The 21128-nt window shown below is 40.5% G+C and overlaps 1 protein-coding gene across 18 annotated transcripts in view; it reads left to right on the top strand.

Annotated features, from left to right (window-relative positions):
* The window catches only part of ANO10 (anoctamin 10), a 287855-nt gene that overhangs the window by 102197 nt on the left and 164530 nt on the right, over positions 1-21128 (top strand). For all 18 annotated transcript variants that reach the window (XM_023260817.2, XM_045037974.1, XM_045037973.1 and 15 more), the window contains 2 exons: positions 5408-5599; positions 13947-14075. In XM_023260817.2, the coding sequence (XP_023116585.2) occupies positions 5408-5599; positions 13947-14075 (321 nt within the window). The remainder of the gene's footprint in view (positions 1-5407; positions 5600-13946; positions 14076-21128) is intronic.

Below are 21128 nucleotides of genomic sequence, written 5' to 3'. Positions count from 1 at the left end.
ACGCTCTGCCGTTCCCAGTATTCTGTACCTAGGTTTGGGTGTTTTCTGCCAGAAGTAGAATCTGACTTCCACTGCAGCTCAGCTAGTGAGCCTACTGTGCGCGTCTTGGTGAAAGACGGACTCTGAGATACAGTAACAATAATTACAATAATTCATTTTAGAGAATATTGCTTTAAAATATTGTGACATACATTTTTATTAAGCTGGCGTGGTTCTTGCCCGTGCAGTGGATGATCATGAGGAGGCCCGAGGAGGCCGAAAGCCGGCGACATGGCCTTCGGCATCCTGAGGGCTGGCTCTGTCGCTCAGTCGCTGCACGGCACAGAGAACTGCTCCTCTCGGGTCAGAATAAGCACGTGTTGTGAACAGCAGGCCTCCACTGAGGAGTGAGGGGTTGGAGTGCTCGTCGCCTGGTCCTGTAGAGTTTTGGTGACGTCATTCAAGTGGCCAGTGGGGGTCACCGATGCCCAGGCAGCCTACTTCAGTGAAGGCTTCTTTGCCCAGTCGTTATAAAGATCACGAAATAACCCACCTCGTACTGTTTATGTTTCTCTCCCACCAAGTTGAAGGTATGTGATGACTGTTTTCCCTTTCTTCCTTTGGACTACACTTTTTAAAATGTTGTTAGACAGGTTTTTAACCATAGTTTGAAAGGGATTTCTTCATGTTTCTGTGGTTTCCCTCGCTTTCTGCTGTGGATTTCTTTCTCTGGCCTCTTATGTATATTTGCTACTTCTGCTAGGGCGACTCTTGAGAGCTCCCTTAGGACTATCAGCTTTTTTTTTCTTTCCTTTTTTTTTTAAATTGGGATATAATTCACATACCATAAGATTCACTGTTTTGAGTGTACAGTGTAATGATTTTTAGTAAATTCACAAGGTTTTACAGCAATCACCGCTACTTCCAGAACATTTCATCATCCCCGAAAGAAACCCCACGCCCAGTGAGCAGTCCATCCCTACCCCAGTCTCTGGCAAGCATCAGTCCACATTCTGTCTCTGTAGGTTTGCCTCCTGCGTGCACGTCATGGAAATGGAATCATACAGTCCGTGATCTTGTGTCTGGCTTCTTTCGCTAAGCATAACGCTTTCAAGGCTCAGTCCACAATACAGCCTGTATCGCACTTCGTTCCTTTTTATGGTCGAGGGATATCCCATTGTATGGATATGCTACATTTTATTTGTTCATTCATCAGTCGATAAACATTCGGAACAAGTTGTTTCCACTTTTTGGCCATTAGGAATGAGGCTGCTGTAAACATTTGTGTGCAAGCTTTTGTATGAACGTACGTTTCTTACGAACATCCATTGGTTACCATAGGCTAGGTCATATGTTCACTCTGTGTTTCGCTTTTTGAGTAACTGCCAGAGTGTTTTCAAAGGCAGTGGTACCATTTTATATTCTCACCAGCCATAGAGGAGGGTCCCATTTTTTCCACATCTCTGTCAACACCTGTCATTTTTTGCCTCCCCCGCCTTTCAGCAGTAGCCACACTTACTGCATGTAAAATGGTATTTCGTTGTGGATTTGATTTGCATTTTCCTCATGCCTAAAGATACTGACATCTTTTCATGTGCTTTTTGGCCATTTGTATATCTTCTTTGGAGAAATATGTATTCATATTCTTTGCCCATTTTTCATTCAGTTATCTTTTTATTATTTCATTGCAAGAGTTCTTCATATATCCTGAATATAAATTTCTTATCAGGATGTGATTTGCAAATATGTCCTCCCATTCTGTGGGTGAGCTTTTTATTTTCATGAGTGTCCTTTGATGCACAGGTTTTTAACTTTGATGGGAGTCAAATTTCTCTCTTTTTTGTTGCTTATTCTTTTGGTGTCCTCCCTGAGAAACCATTGCCTTATCTGAAGAGAGGAAGATTTACTTCTGTATTTTCTTCTAAGAATTTTATAGGCTTAGCCCCTACATTTAGGCCTGATCCCTTTTGAATTGAGTTTTGTAGATAGTGTGAGGACAGAGTCCAGAACCATTCTTTTACACGTGGATATCTAGTTGCCCGAGCACCATTTGTTTAAAAAAATGATTTCTTCCTTCATTGAATGATCTTCGCACATTTGTTGAAAACCGTAAGACTGGGGCGCCTGGGTGGTTAAGTGGGGCTCAGTTGGTTAAGTGTCCGTCTCTTGGTTTGGGCTCAGGTCATGATCTCGTGACTTTGTGGTTTGAGCCCCACATCAGGCTCTGCCCTGGCAGCATGGAGCCTGCTTGGAATTCTCTGTCTTCTCTCTCTCTGCCCCTCCCCCACTTGTACTGTCTCTCTCTCTCTCGAAATAGATAAATAAACTTAAAAAAAAAGAAAAGAAAATTGTACGACTAAAGACACATGGATTTGTTTCTGGACTCTCAGTGCGATTCCATTGACCTCTGTATGTCTGTCCTTATGCCATTCCCACAGCATCTTGATTACTGTAGCTTTGTAGTAGGTTTTCAAATCAGGAAGTGCGATTTCTCTCTGTCCTTTTTCAAGATTGTTTGGCTCTGCTGGGTCTCTTGTAATTCCTTATGGTTTTAGGCTTAGCATATCCATTTCTTTTAAAAACGCAGTTGAAATTTTGATTGGGATTGCACCGAATCTGTTCATCAATTTGGGGAGTATTGCCATCTTAACAATACTAAGTTTTCTAATCCGTAAACATGGAATGTCTGTCCATTTGTTTAGGTCTTTTTCTAATTTCTTTCAGCAATGATTTGTGGGTTTCACCATACAAATCTTACCCTGTTAAATCTATTACTATGTGTCTTATTTTTGATAATATTGTAAATGAAATTGTTTTTCAAATTTCATTTTCAGTTTGTTTGTTGCTGGTTTATAGAAATATCATTGACTTTTGTATATTGATCTTATATCCTTCAGTTTATTATTAAATCATTTATAATTAGACCTAATAATCTTTTGGGGGGTTCTTTAGAGGTTTTTTATATATAAGGTCATGTCCTCTGCAAATAGGATTTTTTTTCTTGTTCTCCATGGCTCTTATTTCTTTCCTTGCCTTCCTTTCCATTCCTGGTAGAACCCCAAGGATAGTGTTGAATTGAATAGAAGAGTTCAGAGCAGACATTTTTGTCTTGTTCCTGATCTTAGGTGGGACCCTTCCGGTTTTTCACCATTAGGTGTGATGTTAGCTGTGGTGTTTTGCAGATGCGCTTTACCACTTTGAGGAAATTCTCTTCTGTCACTCATTTGTTGAGTGTTTTTTTTCATGAAGGGGTATCAGATTTTGGTTTTTGTGGTTTTTTGCTGTATCTATTGAGATGATTATATGTAGTTATAGAAAGTATACATTTATATGTTATGTACATTACTGTGCTACATAGAAAACTTTGTTGTGTTTATTTATTTGCTTTTGCTTGCTTTAGATTTAGTATACTATTCTTTCTCTAGATTTTTAAGGTGAAAATTTCAGTTGTTTTGAGATCTGCCTTTTTTTTTTAATGAAGCATTTATACCCATGAACTTCCCTTTGAGCACTGTTTTCACCACATCCTTTAAGTTTTGATATGTCGTGTCTTAATTTTCATTCATCTCAAAGTATTTTCTAATTCTTCTTGTGACTTCTTCTTTGACTCATTGGTTTTTTAGGAATATGTCGCTTAATTTCCATTCAATATGAATTTCCCAAATTTCCTTCTGTTACTGATTTCCACTTTCATTCCACTGTGGTCAAAGAAGATACTTTGTATGATTTTTAAGCCTCTTGGGTTTGTTGAGAATCGTGTTACGGACTAACATCTCATCTATCCTGAAGAATGTTTCGTGTGCACTTGAGAAGAACGAGCATTCTGTTGTCGTTGGGTTGAGTGTTATATAGATATTGACGTGGGGCCGCAAGCAAATGGTCAAGAAAGAATTCTTGAGACATTTTCGGTGCAAAAAGGTGCTTTTATTATAGCACGGGGACAGAACTCGGGCAGAAAGAGCTGCACTTTTGCTGTATGAAGCTGGTGGTCGTACGCTTAGTGCTGAAGGGGGAGAGGACATGCAGGGAGTATCAGATCATAAATGTTTCTTCAAGTTTCTATTAATAAAACTACTTCTGCGACATTTCTCGAGTGCTCATCATTCAGTTCCATAGTAATTGGCGATACGCACAGGTAGTCACGAGACCCTTTGAGAACGTAGCAAGCAGCACTTAATTTGGCCCTTAATGAAAACTCTGCAGGCTGTAGGTCAGCCTGCTGGACTAGAAGTGAGCATTTCCCTGCTTCTGTCCCTCATCAGATGTCTGTTCGGTCGCTGTTTTCGTGTTTGGGCGTGCCTTCAACCCTAAACCAGGAAGTTTAAAATTCTGCCTTGCCGTTCACTTTCTGCCTGTGCAGAGCCCCGAGGTCAGTCAGAGGTGAGATCCTCGAGCCTTCTGTGGTGTTTCCTGAGATGATGCGTTGATCCTTTGCACGTGCCGCGTCTTCTAGATTCCCAGGAAAATGTTGGAGTTCAGCAAACCCCCTGTGGCTATTTCATTCCTCAGCTTGTCCTTTTGAGCTCCCTGGCTAGTCTCTTGTTTGCCCCCGCTGCTACCCGTTGCCTCAGGCAGACCAGTGTTTAAAAATTCACCTCACGTACTCAGGGAGAAGCCCTCAGCACTGGAAGAGACTCAGTGAAGTTGAATAAAGACAAGCCTTTTGAGCGGAATCTTGTAGGTTACCACTAACCAGGCCAGATAATGACTTCCCTCTGGGAATGAGGCTTTCTTTCCCAGATCTCCAGCCCCAGTCTGCTGCTCCCTTCCCGTCCTGGTGGTGCATGCTGGGTTTTTTCAAGGTTGCTGCAGAACTGGGGAGCAGGAGAGGAGATGAGAATAAGTTAAAATGCCAGACGATTGAGCTGTTTTTCATGACTCTGTGCCACCAGAATTGCTGCAAGCCTTTGCTTGACTTCCAGAGCACTTGAAAAATTGGCCCTGGCACGTTTCGCCCTTTTGTTGTTGGTGTTGATTTTATGGAGGGGCAAACTTCTGGAGGTCATCGCTACGTTCATTGGCATCACCACCATCCGTTTTCTGATGGAGGGTCAGGGACTGAGGTTCTGGGGAACCCATGATGTGAGGGGGCAGTCATGTAAGGTTTCTGATAGTGATGTCGGATCATTTCTTTCTACTTGGTTAAAAGCAAACATCTTTAGCTTTGCTGTTGTTTGTTATGTAATAATTCAGTGATTTGGCACAACGGAATGAGGAGCTAAATCATTTTTTTCATTCTTTCGGGGACTTAAATACAAAATTGCTTTTGAATTTATGTAAATTCTGTTGTTGACAAGAAGAAATTGGGAGGAATTCTAAGATTGTTTTTTGGTTGGAGGCTGGTGCCTTGGATGGTATTGCAAAGTGTTGCTGTAATTATATAATATTAAAACAATTCCTGTTTTTTTCTTGTGGTTTACATTTTCAGGGTACCTTTGATGATTACTTGGAGTTATTTCTTCAGTTCGGTTATGTGAGCCTTTTCTCCTGCGTCTACCCATTAGCAGCTGCCTTTGCCGTGTTAAATAACTTCACTGAAGTTAATTCGGATGCCTTAAAAATGTGCAGGGTCTTGAAACGTCCATTCTCAGAACCTTCAGCCAATATTGGTGTCTGGCAGGTAATTATTTGAGAAAACGTGATTCCTTTGGGGGAAAAAATAGCAAAATGGTCCATTATGATTAAAAACAAAGGTGCTAAGGAGAAATTTGAGAAATTTAGTTTATTTTTTATTTTTATTTTATTTCATGTTAGTTATTGCCACAGACTGTGTTGTGTCACTTCAAAGAGTCATTTACTTTTTCTGGGCTTTGCTTTCCTTGTTTTGAAAATTGGGGATGGGGTGGGGGAGGTAAATTATAATTTCTGTGACCCCTTTCAGATGTAAACATTCTGATAGTTTTCTAGGAAAGTAGCCAGGTGGGACTTCACTCACTGAGTGATGATGAGGCCCTCCCCACTTCTGTGTGGGTTGCAGATCACGTCGGGAGTCTGACTTCACCCCTACCCAGCAATAATGAGGTTCCTTTTCCAGTTTCTGCTGGGGTGGTTTCAGATAAAGCCTAATGGAGAGTCAGGCCTTCTGCCGCCACCCAGCACAGCAGAGACCACGTGGGAACGTGGGAACACACACGAGGCACTTGTGTTCGTCCTAGCAGAAGAGGTATCCGTGGGAAGGTCTGGTGGGAGACCAGAGTTCTGGCCCCAGTCCCGCAATAGGGAGGACCCCACCCTCCACCCTGGGTGTCAGTGGTATCCAAATGGGTAACCTAACGAGGTGTTGCCCCTGCTTTGCCTGCTAGAGTGGTGTTAGAGGAACCAACTGAAACAAAAGCTTTAAATAAATTGTAGAATCTAACACCTAAAATGTCCAGGTTTCTATTTAAACAGTCATCATACCAGGAACCAGGATGAACCAAAAAGAAAAAAGGGGCGGTCAGTAGATGCCACCATCAAGGCGACAGATATTAGAAATATCGGACAGATTTTAAAGCAGCCTTGATCAAATGAATATACCTCAAACAGACAGAAAAATAGAATATCTCAGCAAAGAAAGAGAAGACATAAAAGAGAGGCAAATAGATATTTTAGAAGTGGAAAATGTAACTAAAATAAAAAGCTTAGTGGATGAGCGCTGTAGCAGAATGGAAGAAATAGAGGAAAGATCAGAAACTGGAAGATAGAGAATAGAAATGATTCAATCTGAACAGCAGAGAAAAAATAGACTGACAAAGTAAATATAACCTCAGAGACCTGTGCGACTGTAACAAAAGATCTAACGTTCCTGTTAGCAGAGTCCCAGAAGGAGCGGGGAAAGGAGGGGCTAAGAAACGCCTGAAGTAATAAGTCCAAGACTTTTTGATTTGGCAAGAGACCCAAAACTATAGACTCAAGAAATTGAGTGAATCCCAAACAGGATAAGCCCCCCAAAGTTCGTGTCCAACACATGATAATTAAACATATGAAAACTAGAGACAAAAACTTGAGAGCACCGAGAGAGAAATGACATGTTGTCTTTGGAGGAACACAGTTAAAATGACAGCCAGTTTCTCATCGGAAATAACGGAGGATGGAAGAAAGCAGCGTAGTATTTTTCAAGTGCTGAAAGAAAAGTAGTGTCAGTACAGAATCCTGTATTCAGAGAGAATATCCTTCAAGAATGAAGGGCAGGGGGCGCCTGGGTGGCTCAGTTGGTTAAGCATCGGACTCTTGATTGCAGTTCAGGTCGTGACCTCACGGTTCGCGTCAGGCTCTGCTCTGACAGCGTGGAGCCTGCTTTGGATTCTCTGTCTCCCTTTTTCTCTACCCCGCCCCCTGCTCGCTCGCTCTCTCGATCTCTCTCTCTCTCTCTCTTTCCCAAAAATGACTAAATAAATAAACTAAAAAAAAAAAAAAGAATGAAGGGGAAATCAAGACACTCTCAGATGAAAGAAAACTAAGAGAATTTGTTGCCAGAAAATCTATGCTAAAAGAATAGCCACTTTATTGGTGGATTGATTTTTAAATGTTTATTTATTTTGAGAGAGAGTGAGCAGGGGAGGGGCAGAGAGAGAGGGAGAGAGAGAATCCCAAGCAGGCTCCACACTGTCAGCGCAGAGCCCAATGCAGAGCTTAATCTCATGAACCATGAGATCACGACCTGAGCCGAAATCAAGAATCAGGTGCTTCAGTGACTGAGCCATATAGATACCCCTTAAAAGAATAGTTAAAAATTTTTTTCTAAACTTGAGGAAATGATAAAAGAAGGGACCTGGGACTGTCAGGAAGAAAAACCATGGAAAGCAAAAATACGAATAAACATAATTAGACTTTCCTTCTCTCTCTCTCTCTTTTTTTTAATGTTTATTTATCCTTGAGACAGAGACAGAACATGAACAGGGGAGGGGCAGAGAGAGAGAGGGAGACACAGAATCTGAAACAGGCTCCAGGGGAGGGGCAGAGAGAGAGGGAGACACATATTTCTGAAACAGGCTCCAGGCTCTGAGCTGTCAGCACAGAGCCCGATGCGGGGCTCGAACCCACGAACTGTGAGATCATGACCTGAGCCGAAGTCGGAGGCTTAACAGACTGAGCCACCCAGGCACCCCAGACTTTCCTTCTCTTAAGTCTTTAAAGTTACGTTTGACAATTGGAACAAAAATTGTAACACTATCTGATGATTCTAAATATATGCAGGGAAAATATTAAGATATTTTACAGAATGGTAAAGGGAGGTGAGGTTTCTGTACATCCTTCAGACTGATAAATGGTGACACAAGTAGACTGAACATATGTAGATGGTCCCCAACTTACAACGGTTCAGATTATGGTTTTTTGGCTTTACAGTGGCGTGAAAGCGATATGTATTCAGTAGAAACCATACCTCAAATTTTGAATTTGGATCTTTTCCCCAGCCAGTGGCATGCAGTATGATCCTCTCTCGATGTTGGGCAGCAAACCACGGCTCCCAGTTAGCCACACAGTCACAAGGGTAAACAACTGATACACTTAGAACAATTCCATACCCACACAACCATTCTGTTTTTCCCTTTCAGTACAGTGTTCAACAAATTACAGGAAATACTCAATACTTTAGTATAAAATAAGCTTTGTGTGAGATGATTTTGCCCAGCTAGCTGTAAGCTAATCCGAGGGTTCTTCGCACATTTAAGGTGAGCTATAGGTTCAGCTCTAATTCAGTAGATTAGGTGTAGTAGGTCCATTTTTGTCCTGCAATATTTGTAACTTACCCTTTTGGAACACAACTCCTAAGTCAAGGAAGATCTCTCTCTTTCTCTGTCTCTCTCTCTCTCTCTCTCTCTCTCTCTCTCTCACACACACACACACACACACACACACACACACACACACACACAGTAATATGCATAATCAATTGCCAAGAAGACATAGCAGGCTTAGTGTGTGCACAATGAACAACAGTGGTTTAAAATACGTGAACCAGAAATTTATAGAACTGGAAGGAGAAATCGACAAACCCACAAGTATAGCTGGAGACTTCAACATGCATTTCTCAACAGTTGGTAGAACAAGAGCTAGGAAGTCAGCAAGGATATGGAAGGGCTCACCAATACCACCACCATCAGGTAACAGAATCAAATCCATATTACAGAGCACTCTGCTCAGCACTTGTAGAATACACATTCAAGTGCTTACAGAGCATTCATCCTCGGGCAGAACACAAACTTTAAACATTTTAAAGAATTGAAATCATGTATAGTATGTTCTCTGACTCTAGTGGAATCCAACCAGAAATCAGCAGGAGAAAGATAACAGGAAAGTCTCCAAACACTCGAAAACTAAATGCATGGTTTTCTTGAGAAAGAAAGAGAAAGAGAAGGGGCGGTAGGAGAGGAAGAGAGAGAATCTTAAGCATGCTCCATGCCTAGGCTGACATGGGGCTTGATCGCACCACGGTGAGATCATAACTTGAGCTGAAATCAAGAGTCAGTTGTTTAACCAACGGAGCCACCCAAGCGCCCCCAAATGCACGTTCCTTAAATAATGATGGGTCAAAGAGAAAGTTGCGAGTAAATTCAGAAGACATTGAACTGAACGAAAATGAAAGTACAACGTATCAAACAGCTAAAGCAGTGCCGACAGGGAAATTTGTAGCACTGAATGCATACACTAGAGAAGAGGAAAACATCTCAAACAATAATCTAAATGCCTACTCGGGAAACTAGAAACAAAGCACAAAAGAAACCCAGAAGAAACAGAAAGAAAATAATAAAGATAAGAGTACAGATGGATGAAATGAAAAACAAAAATAATAGAGAAGATTACTGAAAAGAGTTGGTTCTAAAGATCAATATAGTTGACAAGATAACCAATATAAAAATAAAACAGCAGGTACCACTACAGGCCCTTAAAGTACCAAAAGTATTGAAGGGAATATTATGAGCAACTCTGCACATATAAATTTGACAACTTGGATCATTTCCTCCAAAAATACAAACTACCACAACTCACCCAATACGAAATAGATAATTTGAGTAGCTCTGTAATTATAAGGAAATTAAATTTGTAATTATAAATTTCCAAAAAAGAAATACATTGGCCCATATGATTTCACTAGCAATTTCTAAGAATGAACCCCAATTTTACACAACTTCTTCCAGAAAACAGAGGAGGAGGGAATGTTTCCTAATTCATTTTGTGAAGGCTAGTATCAGTGTAGTAGAAAACCAGAGTGCGAGACACGAGAACAACAAACCAACATCCCTTGTGAGTAAATGGACAAAACACCTTAATAAACTATTAGCAGACTGAATTCAGCAATCTATAAAAAGAAGTGTATACCATGACAAGTGGGATTTAGTCCAGGGATGCCAGCCTGGTTTAGTATTAGAAAATTAATCTGTATAATCTGCCATTTAATAGTTTGAAAAACTGCATAGTTGTATCAACCAATAATATCAAGCATTTGAGAGAATCCAACATTCCTTTTTGAGAACTCTCACAAAAATAGAAATGGGGGTGTTTCTTCAACTTGATAAGGGACATCTATTTTTAAAAAAAAATCTAAAGCTAACATCATACTTATTGGTGAAAGATTGAATGCTTTCCTTCTAAAATTAGGAACAAGGCAAGGGTGTTCACTCTTGCTACCTTTATCGGACATGGTACTAGAAGTTCTAAGTAGCCTGATAAGGCCAATGATATCTCTGGTTTACCCACTAGCTGACCTCAGGTGCGTGAGCAAATCCAGTCAGAGTCAGCTGAGACCAGAAGAATTGCTGAGACGAGCATATCTAAATTGTCCACCCACAGAATCATGAGCTAAATAAATGGCTGTTTGAAGCCAGAGTTTGGGGTGGTTGGTTATGTAGTAATAGCTAACTGATAAAGGAAGTCTCAGTATTCAATACATATCAATTCTCCTTTCATTTACAAATTGACCTACAAATTAATTTACAAATGGAGCACTAGCCAGCCCAAGGTTTTCTTTTAAGCCGGTAAATGTATTGTCACATTCACAGGGAGAAATGAATGAAATAGAAGAACAAGAAAGCTATAAAGAAGAATAGGGACACTTACCATGTATTAAAACTTGTTACATAACTTCCGTTATTAACATGGTGTGGTCCTGGTGCATCAGCAGACAGACCAGTTAAACAGAAGAGTAAGTCCAGAAATGGATTGTGTGGTCTATGTGAAGTCTCAGTTCAGTGGGGGAAATAATTGTCCACTAATAGCATTGAGATAACCAGGTCTCCAGGTAGGGGGGAAGGTTTGCTCTTCTGACGTTAAAAGAAGACCAGGCAAGACACAGAACGGGAGAAAAAAATACACAATACGTATGTCTGCCAGAGTACTTGTGTTCAGATTAAGAAACTCTTACAATTCAGTAAGACATTTCAGCCTTTGGAAACAAGGACCATGATTTGAAGAAGTACTTCACCAAAAAACATATGTGAATGGCCAGTGAGCTCATGAAAAGATTTATAATTAGTTACCGGGAAAATGCAAATGAAAACCAGAAGGTAGCACTACATACCCAGTGTAAAATGAAGATTCGTGGTGTGAAACGTTGGCCATGATGTGTAGTAACTGCAGCTGTCATACTTTTCTGGCGAGGATGCGTCATGGTGCAGTTACTTTGCAGAATGAGATGGAAGTTTGTTAAAAAGTTAAACGTACACCTACCATACCCCCAGCACATCGGCTCCTAAATATCCAGGAGAAGTGAGAGAACGTGAACATTTCAGGATGCACGCATGTGTCTACAGTAACTTCCTTCAGAGTAGTCCAAAACTGGAAACAACCCAGTGTTCCATCAGTAGGTAAATAAATAAAAAATGATGGTATATTCATAAAATGGAATACTACTCCACAATAAAAATGGAAAAGACTAGATATAGATATAGAAATAATATGGCTCAATCTCAAAATCATACTGGGTGAAAGGATGGGGAAGAGTATGTACTATGTCATTCCAGTTATGACATCCTGGAGCAGTGACAAAACTGCAGTGACAAAAAGCAGATCAGTGTTTGCTTTTGGGCCGGTGTGAAGAGAAGGATGGATTGCAGTGGGTCATGAGGAATCTTTTGGGGGAAGTAGAATTATTCTGCATCTTGTTTGTGGTGGTGTTTTCACAGGTATATACATCAATCAAAACTTAATGAAGTGTATACCTTCAATGAATACAGCTTATTGCACATTAATTGTAACTCAATATAGCTGTATTTGAAAAAATCATGTTTCATTATAGAGGTATTAAAAATGCAGGAAGCCAGGCACTCTTACATACTGCCGATAGGAGGATGAACTGGTCAGTCTCATGGAGTGCAGCTTGACATTATTTATCAAAATTATGAATGCGTGGTACCTTTGACTCAGTTCCACTTTCAGGAATTTATCCTAATTCCACTCTTGTTAAATGATGTATTTACATGGTAACTAAATGGAACAATGATTGTCATAGCAACTAATGCCCACCAATAAGGAAATGGTTAAATAAACTCCGATACATCTCTGCAATAAAATATTTAAACAGTTGTGACAAAGAATGAGAGAGTTCTTTGAGTACTGACATAGAATATTTTCCAAGACATTTATTTTAAGTGACAAAAGCAAGGGACCGGACAGTATGCATTGGGCTGAAAGAGGGGAAGAAAGGGCATATATATTCAAATTTCCTTATAAAGTTTGCATATAAAGTATCTGGAAAGGTAAAAAAAAAAAAATTAATAATGGTGATCCTTTTGTAGGGAGCACAGGAACTCGCGGGCAGGTAAGGGGTACATGAGGGCAAGGAGACTCTTCACTGGAACTTCAAGTTTTCAATTCTGAGCTATGTGAAGATTAAAAATGAATAAATAAAAAAATTTAAGTTATTTAAAGAGAAGATAAAGTCTTGAGTAGGTTTGTTGTAAAGAAAACTCCGGAAAAAATAATCAAGTTATACAAAGATTGCTAAAATAAGATAGCGGAAATTCTCCATGAGACCAGATATTTATTCAGTTGGGATCCAATCATGTTTTGTTTTGCTTCTTTTAAAATTTTAGATTCTAACAGTAATTGTATTTTTTAGAATTAGTGGGACTTTTATCTGATTCTTGTTTTAAACGAAAATACAGTTGGCACACAATGTTACACGTGTTTGGGGTGTGCAACACAGTGATTGGACAAGTCTATATGCTCTGCTTTGCTCGCCACAAGCAGAGTACCCGAGTGGGTGACCAGGCGTTGCCATCACAACACCTTGACCGTATTCCCTGTGGGCTGCAGCATTCCTCCCCGCGACTTGCTCGTTCTGTAATGGAAGCCTCTGCATCCCTTCCCAGTGGTTGGGTTACTCGGCAGGGATCAAGTGTTGTGCATGAAAAGGAAGAGCGACCGAGCAGTGGTGGTCACAGCATTTCCGCAGTCGGTACTCTGTAGTGGACTCTGGGAGACTCCTCCACGGGGCCGTGGGTCAGCCTGTTCAGTAGCTCGGTGGGGCACGTGTGTTTTTCCAAAGTCTCCTGGGCGAATGCCACTCGAAAAGGATCACAATAGCTGGTGCCTCTGGTGTAGCCGAACCGGCTGTGGTCTGTAATGTGGCAGAGTAAGACAGTCACAAAAAAATTCCGTTTGAAATCATACTAACAGTTTTTGAATGTGAAACATTTTTTCTGGTGGCCCCACCTTAGATTCCCTTTAGGTACGAGTAGGGTAACTTGAACAGCATACTCCTCTCGGATGTATTCCAAATTCTCAGGCCCCTGGCCACCTCCAGCTGGGAAGGTAGAACATAGTGCTTTGGATATTCCAGCCATAAATATTGAAAATGCCTTGTAACGGCCTGACTTTTTTAAGCCGAAGAAAATCACAGCATTATAGAGAAAAAGTTTTAAATGTACTTGGGATATTTGGAACGAGGGAAAGGCTTTTTCTTTGATTTTGTATGATACAAAAAAAGGCTGAGGAAGTATGGAAGAGGTCATTGTGGTTTTTAATTTCACATTTTTTTTCCCTTTTAGTTGGCTTTTGAAACAATGAGTGTTATATCTGTGGTCACTAACTGTGCTCTAATTGGAATGTCACCGCAAGTGAATGCCCTCTTTCCAGAGTCAAAATTGGACCTCGTTTTGATTGTGGTAGCCGTGGAGGTAAGTGAGACTTCCAACGTATTTTAAATAGTCTCCACGCAGACGCCTCTGTTTAAGCAGAGATGACCTACAGACAGCAGTGGTATCCCTGACTGTCCGTGACTGGCAGTTTAACGACACAGATTTCCTGGTAAGAAGGCGAGGTAGTTCAGGTGACGGACAGACACGCATTTCTGGTTGCTGCCCAGCTCTGAGAGACCGTCGCCAGGGTGGGCTTGGGAAAGTGGTTCTTCCCGTTGCGCTGACCTGTCCGGTGCTGGGTAGAGAACTTCCGTATGAAATAGAATTCTGTAGATTTGACGTTTTTTTAGCCTCTTCTAGGGATCTGTCATTTCTACGTTCTTCCGCAAATGGATCCTAAGAAATGCTTTTTGATAACGACTTAAATCTCGTTAGCAACAGGTGTGGAATTCATTGTGGAACTCTAAAACACCCAGATGTGATATGTATCAGGAAGGCGCATAACCGTGCATACGAAGTTCAAGGAGGCTGGCTGGCTGTACTTTTTAGGTTTTCATTTTGTTTATGGTGGTTCCGAATATGGATTACTGTAACATCTTGAAAATTCAGCACTGACCAATTGCAAATGGACACATTCGCAGGAATTTTTTTATTGCTAGTGCTTACTGTGACCTTTCATTTTTAGATACTTTAAAAATAGAGCAGTTGTGGGGGCACCTGGGTGGCGCAGTCGGTTAAGCGTCTGACTTCAGCCAGGTCACGATCTCGCGGTCCGTGAGTTCGAGCCCCGAGTCGGGCTCTGTGCTGATGGCTCAGAGCCTGGACCCTGTTTCTGATTCTGTGTCTCCCTCTCTCTCTGCCCCTCCCCCATTCATGCTCTGTCTCTCTCTGTCCCAAAAATAAATAAACGTTGAAAAAAAAATTTTTTAAAATAGAGCAGTTGTGAACATTTAATCCCGCAGAATTTAGCAGGACTGTAAGGCGGTGGTTCGTATACCTAAGGCCTCAGGACTGAGGGCCAACTAGCAGTCAGAGTGTGAACTTGTGCCTTTCCAGGAGTGGCTGAAGAAACAGATTCTGCTTTGCTGTGTTTATCTTTCTGTGTATTTAATAGGAATCTGTGTTCGTGGTGGATGTTCTATGCAGAATATGCGTTTTGGAGAATGATTTTAGACAGCAGTGAGTAGGAGGGAAAGGGGACGGCTCCAGCAGAGAAAAGTAGGTCTGCTTTGAATTTGGAGAGTTGAATAGGATTTTGGAGAGCTATTTGCAAGGCTGGTTTCTCACCTGTGTAAGTGAGAGATCAAGACAGAGGCGTCTTAGACGGCCAGCTGCCCAGGCTCATAGCGTACCTTCCATTTAGGATGTGGCCTTTAAGTTTGTGGGTCTGGGATCTTGTCTTTGCCAGTGCATGCAGAGTTAATTAGGCTTTTGGGACTGACCGACGCTTAAAACTAATGAGACTCACAAAGGACTGACCAGAATGCCAGGCAGTTAACTTACCATAAGGAGATACTTTTCCAATGACTGTAACAGTTGGTGTTAAAGTTAAAGTGGAATTGGTTTATTAGAAGATTTCTTGGTAAATTGGGAACCAGAACAAGAGGAGTATGAAAGTCTTGAGAGACATGGAAGGACCTGAAAACCGTCCCCTCCCCCAAATCGAGCAGAGCTCTGCCGGGAGCCACATCTGGGGGTTCCACTGCCAGCTTCTGAGCGACGCGGGACGTGTTCCCTGCCCGCTTCTTGATTTTGCCTTCGCTTTCTCCAGATTTCTGGCTGGTCCAGAGTTCTGTGTATCCCCAATGCTACTTTCTTCTTTTGTATTTGCTGATGTCTTAACATCAGATATTTGGGGCCTGGTTCTTCTCACTTAATTTGGGAGATATCCTGGTCTGCAGGAGCATTCTGCAGATGGCACCCAGGAATTCGCTGGCCTGCGTGGGGTGGGCCGCAGTATTTCTGTGGTGTTCGGCTAGAGCGTCTAAAAGTTCTGTCTTGCTGGGCCGCCCCTGTGCTGGCCCTTTGGCTAGAGAACAGGCTTGTCTTGGGACTTTTTTTTTTTTTTTTGTCTGTGCCCGTTGGCATTTGTACTTGCCCTTCCTCAGCACTTAGTCTAGGACGTATGAGGTAGAGAGGAATCCCTGGGGTCCTTAGGGTACTGGGGTCTGTGCTGAGTCGGCCTTCTTTCTACCTTTCAGAGTTTCCTTGTGTTTATTTTGTATGTCATGTCCATGGTCTTTGGTTGTTCTTAGCAGGAGGAGTAGTGAAAAGTACTTCTGTTCCATCCTTCCAGAAGCAGAAGTCCTCACTCTGTTAATTAATCTTTTTTTTTTTTTTTTTTCCTTTTTTCTTTCCTCTTTTGCTTAGGACCAAAGTCCTTTCTTTGGGCCTGGCTAGCACACTTTTATTCCTTATGTCTCAGCTGAGATGTCACTGGTCTCCCAGGCTTTTCTGATCCTTCCATCTCTGCTGGATCTCTTGAAGCCTCCGTGGCCCTCCCTCATGGTCATTATCCCGTTTATATGCCTGGCGCTTCCTGATAGGCGTGTTTATGTCATGTCTGTCTCTCCCATGCACTGTTGGTTTCTTAAGACCAGGGATGGTGTCTACTTTTCCATGTAGTAAATAAGAGTACTCACTTGAACAGTGATGGTAGGTATACAGTTCAGTGCTGTGAATGTGGAATTAATAAATTAAGCTATTAAAAAAGAAAATGGACGTTTCTTTCTTTCTTTCTTTCTTTCTTTTTTTAATTTCAAAACACAGAATGGGGGTGCCTGGGTAGTTCAGTTGGTGAAGCATCCCACTTCTGCTCAGGTCACGATCTCACAGTTTGTGAGTTCAAGCCCTGCATTGGGCTCTGTGCTGATAGCTCAGAGCCTGGAGCCTGCTTCGGATTCTGCGTCTCCCTCTCTCTGTGCCCCTCCCCTGCTCATGTTCTGTCTCTCTCAAAAATAAATAAACTGAAAAAAAATAAATCAAAAGAAAAGAAAAAATGGGTATTATTCTTTTCTGAGAAACTTATATTCGGTATTAATTATATGACTATATTTGTTTATAACGTTTTCTGAGTTCTACTTACAGAACACAAAGTGGCAAGTGCTCATTTTTTTTTATTCCTTAATTATACACAGTCAGTATTGAGAGCTACTATGTATATGATACTGAATCTGGTGCGAAGGAAAGACAAAGCTGTCTTTTTATTTTTGTCCTCAAGAGCTCTGCTTCTTAATGTAGTTGAGAAGATGTGCACATTTTACACATACGCGCACGCACACACACGTGTCCACATACATACACTATAGCTTAGTACATCTACCTACTAACAGACGCAACTAGGCAGAATAAATGATATGTCAGGTGACTTGTCTGTGGTGACGTGGAGGAGAAGATCATCACGACTGTCATCCAAAGACAGGGGACCCTTTGTGGTCTTCTCTTCTTCTTTGGTGAGTTCTGAGAAGGCTTGGATGTGAGTTAATCCCGACTTCCTCCATGCTAGTGGAGACTTCCCACTCTGAATTCTAGCCCGGGTAGAATCTGCTCCTAGGATGTAAGTTGGGGATGCCTGGCAACCTGAGGGGTGGAAGGCAAAAGCTCAGCCACGGGCTGTCTCAGCCACCGACTTTAGAGTCAGTCATGACACGGAAGAAACGTGTTTTTCAGCTTAAAATTCTTCCCCGTAGGCCAGAATGCCAGCAGTTTGGGGCTATTTCATTACCAGCTAGACTTATACCTCTAAACAAGAAGTATTTCCTTTGGTTACCAAGATTAAATCCTTATAATAGTGATTATTTTGGTGTGTTCTGTTTTTTTTTTTTTATGGTAACATAGAAATGTTACCAATATTTGTTAATACAGAGATCATTACTAATATTGAGATCACCCAGAGTTAAGTCAAAGGGTGAAGGAGTAAGGAGGTTGTAACTACATGTATACAGCTTTCTCATTTTTGGTTTTTATTGTGGTGAAGTAAACATCGGAAATTTACTCTTTTAACCTCTTCAGAAATTTAATTGTGGTAAAAAAAAAAAAAAGCCCCACATAATATGAAATGTACCCTTTTAACCACTTTTAATTGTACAGTTCAAGGCATTAACTGAAACTCTGTATCTGTTAAACACTAAGTGCCCATTCCCCCCTCTCCAGCCCCTGGTAACCACCATTCTCCTTTCTGTTCTTGTGAATTTGATTACTCTAGGAATCTCACATAACAGAATCATCCAGTATCTGTCCTCTTGTGTCATAAGGTCTTCAGGGTTCACGTGTGTTACAGGATGTGTTAAAATTTCCTTCCTTTTCAAGACTGCATGATATTCCCGTGTATGTATATACCACATCTTACTTATCCATTCGTCAGTCGATGGCCACTTGGGTTGCTTCCGCATTTTGGCTGTTGTGAATAATATTGCTGTGAACGTGGATGTACCAATACCTCTTTGAGTCCCTGTTTCACTTCTTTAGAGTCCATAGCCAGAAACAGAATTTCTGGATTACGTGGTAATTCTGTTTAATTTTTTGAAGAAACACAATACCATTTTCCATAGCAGCTGAACCGTTTTTACATTCCCGCCAGCAAGGCACAAGCATTTATTCAATTTCTCCACTACTTGCCAACATTTGTTATTTTCTGTTGTTTGTTTGTTTAATAATAGTCATCCTAATGGGTGTGAGGTAATACCTCGTTATAGTTTTGATTTCCCTGACAAGCAGTGATGTTGAACATCTTTTCATGTGCTTTTGGCCGTTTGAATATCATCTGTTCAATTTCTTCCCCCGTTCTTTTTTTTAGTGGCCTTTCGCTTATTTGTTGACTTGTAGGAGTTCTTTATACGTGCTGGATATCGATCTCTTGTTAGAGACGTGACTCGAGAATGTTTTTTTCTAATTCTGTGGGCTACCTTTCTACTCTGTTGGTACTACCCTCTTAATGCATAGAAGTCCAGTTTCTCTACTTGTTTTCTTTTGTTGCCTGTGCCTTTGGTGTCATATCCAAGAAATCGTTGCCAAGTCTAATGTCATGAAGCTTTTGCCCTGTCTTTTCTTAGGAGTTTTATAGTGTTGGGTCCTAAGTTTAGGTCTCTGATCCATTTTGAGTTAAGTTTTTCTACAGTGTGAGGTAAGGGTCCAACTTCGTTCTTTTGCCTGAGGACGTCCAGTGTTCCCAGCACCCCGTTGAAAAGACTGTCTTTTCCCCAGTGAATGGTGTTGCCATCCTTGCTGGAAATCACTTGACCACAAAAGTGAGGGTTTATTTCTGGCCTCGTAATTAATTTCCATTGGTCTATATGTCTGGGTTTTTTTTAACCGCTTTATTGACGTGTGATTGACATACAAAAAGCTGTATGTGTTTGATATATATAACTTGACGAATTTGCTGATAAGTATCTTTCTATCTTTATGCCAGCACCACACTGCTTTTAGCACTATAGCTTTGTAGTAGGTTTTCAAGTCAGCAAGTGTGAGACTCCCAACTTTGTTCTTTTTCAAGGCTGTAAAAGATTGTTTTGGCTATTTGAGTGTGTGTTTGCTTTAAGGTGCTTGTAGTAACTGTAGCTATTTACTGATTTTTTGGAAACTATTGATCAAAAGTTGAGTTATATTGGCACAGATTGGTATTAAAATAAGTCTTCCCTTTGTACCAAAGTAGTATATTTAAAGATTTGCTGTTTTTATTTTATTGACTTTCTACCTATTGAGAGGACCCCAGCTTTGTTTTCTAAATTGAAAATTTTGTGTGTCAGGACAAAATCTAGCTCAGAGAAAGTGTTAGAAATAACCCAAAAATTAGTAAGTTAGCTAGTTTTATTCTAGTGTTGCTGAGACCTGAGCTGAATGCCATCTGGTCTTGTAATGAATCCAAAAAGTAGAAAGTTTAATATAAATTAGAAAGTGTACGTTTTTGGTTTATTACCATGTAAGTCTGCAAAATCCTACTGAAATTACAATTCAGAATGTTAGAGAGGGTTCATTAAAACCATCCGTGGATCAGATTAGCAATGTTTCTAAGATATTTCCCTTTGATCTGTAGATAGGTTTTCAATTAAGGAAGTAAAATCTTAATATTATACTTACTTTCCTGTTTTTTCCTGAAGTCTAGATAGTGTCAGTTTTAATTACTGAATTTAAAACAGTGTTTTGCTAGTAGCACATTAAATTAATAGCATGCTGTACTTAACATATTCATTCATGGCCCCTAAAAGAATAGAAATTTCACTAATTCGAAACCTAGTAAATAAGCCATATGTGTATTTAAATTTTTGTGTAAATTTTTAACATCTTGATGGAAATAGCAGTTTAAGGTATTTTATCTTAAAGCTATTTTCTCCAAATTAAGTAATATCTAAAATATATTTATGGGGTGCCTGGGTGGCTCAGTTGGTTAAAGTGTCTGACTTCGGCTCAGGTCATGATCTTACGGTCTGTGGGGTTCGAGCCCCACCTCAGGCTTTGTGCTGACAACTCAGAGCCTGGAGCCTGGTTCGGATTCTGTGTCTCCCTCTCTCTTCCTCTTCCCAGCTTATGCTCTCTCTGTCTCTGTCTCTCTCTCTCTCTCTCAATAGTGAATAAATAAGCTTAAAAAAATTGCAAAATGTATTCATGTAAAAAGAAAAAAAAGAATTTGTTAAAACAAAGGAGACTTAGAAAATTTAACAGTTTCATAAAGTTGGAGTTGAGAGTATTGTCACAGTTTAAATTGTAGATGAATTTGATTGTTTCAGTAGTAACGCCAGGGAACTTTAATTTTTATTTAAATTTTTTATTCAGGTTTTTTTTTTTCAAGCTTGACATAGTAGAGCATAAAATTCAATAAAAGGCAAAAATGATCATTATGCTTGGTAACACAGGGTCATATGTCACAACTTTTGTGTATTTACTGCCATCTAGCGTTTCCTTTAAAAACTAAGGACACTTGAACGCTATTTTATTTGTAAAATGTTACAGAAATTTGTTATAGGCTGATCAAGAGAATAGCCTACCAATGTATGAAACCATGTGAAAATTCCATTTTTTAGGTTAAAAATATCTAAAACCTGGTGGTGGTAGAGTCCAACCCATAAGATTAAATCAATGTCCAAATAATGTATT

Source organism: Felis catus, chromosome C2 (assembly GCF_018350175.1).
Source record: "Felis catus isolate Fca126 chromosome C2, F.catus_Fca126_mat1.0, whole genome shotgun sequence".
Lineage (NCBI taxonomy): Eukaryota > Metazoa > Chordata > Mammalia > Carnivora > Felidae > Felis > Felis catus.
This window is presented reverse-complemented; position numbering and strand designations above follow the sequence as displayed.